This window comes from Phanerochaete carnosa (assembly GCF_000300595.1).
Source record: "Phanerochaete carnosa HHB-10118-sp unplaced genomic scaffold PHACAscaffold_367, whole genome shotgun sequence".
NCBI lineage: Eukaryota > Fungi > Basidiomycota > Agaricomycetes > Polyporales > Phanerochaetaceae > Phanerochaete > Phanerochaete carnosa.
Window position 1 is genome coordinate 1 of NW_006767994.1, and position 3,999 is coordinate 3,999.

General features: G+C 50.3%; 2 protein-coding genes across 2 annotated transcripts; both read right to left on the minus strand.

Moving 5' to 3' along the window:
• Positions 1–380: 380 nt before the first annotated feature.
• PHACADRAFT_202541 (uncharacterized protein) lies at positions 381–1,582 on the minus strand (the record flags this gene model as incomplete). Its single annotated transcript, XM_007402720.1, has 2 exons — positions 381–814; positions 883–1,582. 2 exons carry the CDS (start codon positions 1,580–1,582, stop codon positions 381–383), a joined length of 1,134 nt encoding a protein of 377 aa, XP_007402782.1.
• Positions 1,583–1,855: 273 nt separating this feature from the next.
• Positions 1,856–2,890, minus strand: PHACADRAFT_266219 (glycoside hydrolase family 79 protein). Its single transcript, XM_007402721.1, has 3 exons — positions 2,564–2,890; positions 2,402–2,499; positions 1,856–2,368 (listed from the first exon to the last, which is right to left on the minus strand). Exons 2-3 carry the CDS (start codon positions 2,456–2,458, stop codon positions 2,108–2,110), a joined length of 318 nt encoding a protein of 105 aa, XP_007402783.1. The 5' UTR covers positions 2,459–2,499; positions 2,564–2,890; the 3' UTR covers positions 1,856–2,107.
• Between the last annotated feature and the right edge of the window lie 1,109 nt (positions 2,891–3,999).

Sequence of the window (3,999 nt, forward strand, 5' to 3'; positions counted from 1 at the left end):
CCTATTTATACCTTTCAGCCTGTTGTTCCTTAGCCAATAGCAAAACTGGCTCTTCTATTCTACTGTAATTACTAAGCTACTTCTACTTTTATTAATAAGCATTTTGTCTGTATTAGTCAGCCTTCTGTCTGTTTTACTAATGTATTGGTAAGCTATTACTAATGTTTGTTAGAGTATTACTATATTTTGGTAATTCATAGCTGTTGAGCATAGACCTTTACTAAGCATGGTTTCTAGATTACTAAGAAGCTGAGTCATATTATTAGTCATTAATTCACTTTTAGTAAGCTTAAGTGTTTATGCTTACTTTGCAGCTCTGAGTAAGCAGTTTCTTTTTGATTTGAATACCTATTATTCCTTTAGTTTTCCTATACTTATAGTTATGGTGCATGACAGCGGCAACATGAGGGGCACATGGGGTAGACGGCAAAGTTGTCACCGAGATCAAGCTGCTTTACTGTCGTCCTCAGAGTCCGCGGTACGTCGGTTTTCTGGTCAACGAAACCAAAGACAGTAAAGAGATAGTGAAGAACTGTAATGAGAATATTGATGGCGCGATGGGATACTGAGTGCTCCGAGTGCAGGAAGGCGCAAAGGAGCATTATTGGCCTCCAGAACCAAAGATCGCTGGAGGACTTGATGGCTTTGTGCGCAGAGAGCTTATGCTCAAAGACCTGATGCGGCCACTGTTGCGGCTGCGCCGCAGTGACTTGCAGGTCCTTCGCCAGTACCGTCCGCGAAGGTTGCTCCAGAACATCAGGGAGCGCAGGCTCACCAGGATCTGGAATGCGGACATTGACGTCTTCAGCTGCTCCTATTAGCAAATCAGTTCTGGTGCACTAGAAAGCATCGACTCATTGAGATCAGCAATTAATTCAGCACCATGGGCATCCGTGTTGGTATTGACGTCTTCAGGTACCACCTGCGAAAGGCGTTCTGGAACACCAGGAAGTGAGAGCTTGCTGGGATCTGAGATCAGCCCAATACTTTGGTCTTGGACGTCGATTCCGGCAGCCTGTGACCCCGGACCAGAGTCCGAATGATCTGCCGAGGTGTGGCCCACAGAGTAGTTGTTATCCTTCGGGATCTCGGGCAGTGATGGTGCAATGGCATCTGCGGCAGGACTCAGTGCAGCGGCAAAGATAGCGGTGGGGGCTGGGAATAAAAGAGATGTACCCGGCAAGGACTCTGCAGTAGAAAAAGTTGGTGGCGTGGATAGATGGTCGGGACTGTGTGGTACGACACTGCCAAGCAGAGAGCCTCGGTCACTATCAGATGTCAAGGTTGCAGTGACTATATGCACCATAGCTGCACTCCCTACATTGGGTGTGGCGTCGTTGGCGATTTTGGAACTAACTGGGTGTGATGGAGGAGCTGCGAGCATGCTCGTGCCGGTGGTGGACTGCACTGCGACACTAGTAGCAGCAATGGCAGCATTCTTCTTCTTCTTCTTCATGTGACGTTGAGCAAGGAACTCGTCGAGAGTTATTTCATTGGCTGTGTCGCTCTCGCTGCTCAATTCTTTACCCTTCGGTGCAATCTCATAGTTGCGTTTTGCATGGCTATGCTGGGTGTGGTACATCAGGGAAAAATGACTTTGCTACATAGTATTACGAAGCCAGTGTAGAAGTCGAAGCAGTCGGAGAATGGTCCCCCTTTCAGTAGCAAGCACCGAACACGTCCCTGCTCCGGAAGCACTCTCGTAGTAACCACTAGTCTCAGGAGCACTCTCATAGCAACTCTGAGGTATAATTGTAGCTTGCCCCATGTAAGCAATATTGCACCTGGTATTGTAGCATTGATAACCAATCACCCATCTCATCATACAAGTATCATCAGAGCATTAATATTGAATAGCATATTAACTATTTTACAGGGCTGTATTTACACAGAATGTCTTGTACTACCACTTGAATGAGCATGGGCAAACATTACATTAGTATGTATCACCTTGAGCACACAGCTGGATGTGGCACACTGAGGTAACATACAAGGACGGCGTCAGGCTGCGGTACTCCGGGGAAGAGCGCCGCGGGCAACACAAAGTCAGTGCCGGCAGTGGACACGTTCGTGTAGTTGAAGAGTGCAAGTGCACGCACATGCGCTATCACCTGGTCGTAGATGGTGCAGCCACATGTGTGGTGCTGTAGTTGCTTTGCGAGCCGTCTATGCCGAGATTAAGGACGCGGCTTCCATTCGTGCTCATAGGCGCCCCCGCTACAGCGAGCACCGCATAGAAATTCGCAATTGTGTTCGCACTACCCACACTCGCACCGCCCGCGACACCCGCCAGCAGCTCGAGCAGGTTGTACGATATGCCCAGCTTGTGCGTGCACAGGTACGCGCCTGAGTAGCCGACGCTTGCCATCTGCAGCACATAATCCACCATTCAGAGGCTGACAGCAAGCTTGTTGGACCCGAGGACTCCACCACAAGAGGCGGAATCAAACTCGTCCATCAGTAGAGGCTGCGCTGGTTGGACGGCGTCGAGACAATGGCCTGGAGGTCCAAGTGCCGACCCCGGTGAGCCTTCATACACGGTACCTGTGCGAGCCGTGCTTACCACTTTCTCTCTGCCACTCACGGGCTCATCTTCACCGCTCAATGATATGCCACTGAGCCTCTCGCTGGTATTCATGCTTGCTGTTCAATGACGGGCGCACCCACATGTCTCTCAAGCAGCTGCACAGGATGCCGGTCATTGCGCCTGCCAACCTGCCCGCCAGCCTGGCACTTCCACCGCCGCCTCCACTGGACGACTACCTATCCATTTCGCATGGCTGCCTACCTGCTATCTGCCACTCTTCCTCCACTCCTGCCCCAGTGCTGCACAGCCTCTTGCTTCTGCCGTGACTGCTCGACCGCTCGACCGCGTTGCAGCAACAATGAAGAGCTGTGTGGCCGCAGTGCGTCACATCAAAAGTAGTTAGTGACGGAGCCCATCTTCAATCTCAGAACACTTACTTTGCTCGTAGCATATCACCTGCTTGTCATCGCAGGGCAGAGCTAAGGATGGGAGAAGAACTGAGACGCAACGATGTGGCAACAAACCAATAGCGCCATCAGTTTAGGGCCGGCGTTGACAGACTTGGACAGTCGTGCATCGCTCCAAGCGCCCGCACAAAGTAGTGTCTCATTCTTGTGTGCGGACTTTCTGAACGACTGTAGTACTAGCTAGTTGGTTACAGGAATCATTATATTACTAGAAAATGAGTAATTGTGGCTATAATGAAAACAGAAGGTGAGCCTCTACTCCGATGCCACTACCGCAACTCCTTGTGCTACGTGGTGGGCAGCTCCGCGCGCCGCTAGCTTCGGACGCTTCGGACGCTTTGGTAGTGAAGCCCCTACTACGGCGCCAAACAGTGTTTCCTGATGTATGGCACGAGCTTGCCATTGCACACTGAACACCAGCAGGGTACGAGCTGCTGTGCACTCTTCACCTGTATATCTTACTCAATGAGACATAATAGAAAGATTATAAGTCAAATATAGTCACCTTCCCGGTTGAGGTACGTTTGCGGCCTGACAACATGCGAGGCGTACCAGGCGGTGGTGGAAGTAAATGACAGAGAAAAAAACTCCTGCCACATTTAGCAAAGTGCGTCAGCTTCAAAAACTGTGGAAGTGTTTAGATGACCTTTCTGAAGCACCTCCAGCTCTTTACAGGCTGCCTACTCGAGCCTCTGCATAGGCGAGCTGAAGGTTGCGCAAACAGGCTTGGTTAGCCTGACTTAGGCGCCCTAGCACCATTTGAACTAACCTCCGGCCAGCCCATCTGTATGTCGCCCTCATACTTATCATACTCTCTCCTGTACTGAGCTTATTATATTATTCCTAGAAATACCCTTACTTCTACCTCTCGACACACTCACTATACTCAAGTCATACAAAAAGGTCGGACACACAGTGATTGCCCACAAAAGGCGGCGACGGTGGCGAGGAGAACAGAGCCGAGCTTGAACTGCATGATGATGGAGGTGGTGCGAAGAAGTTGGG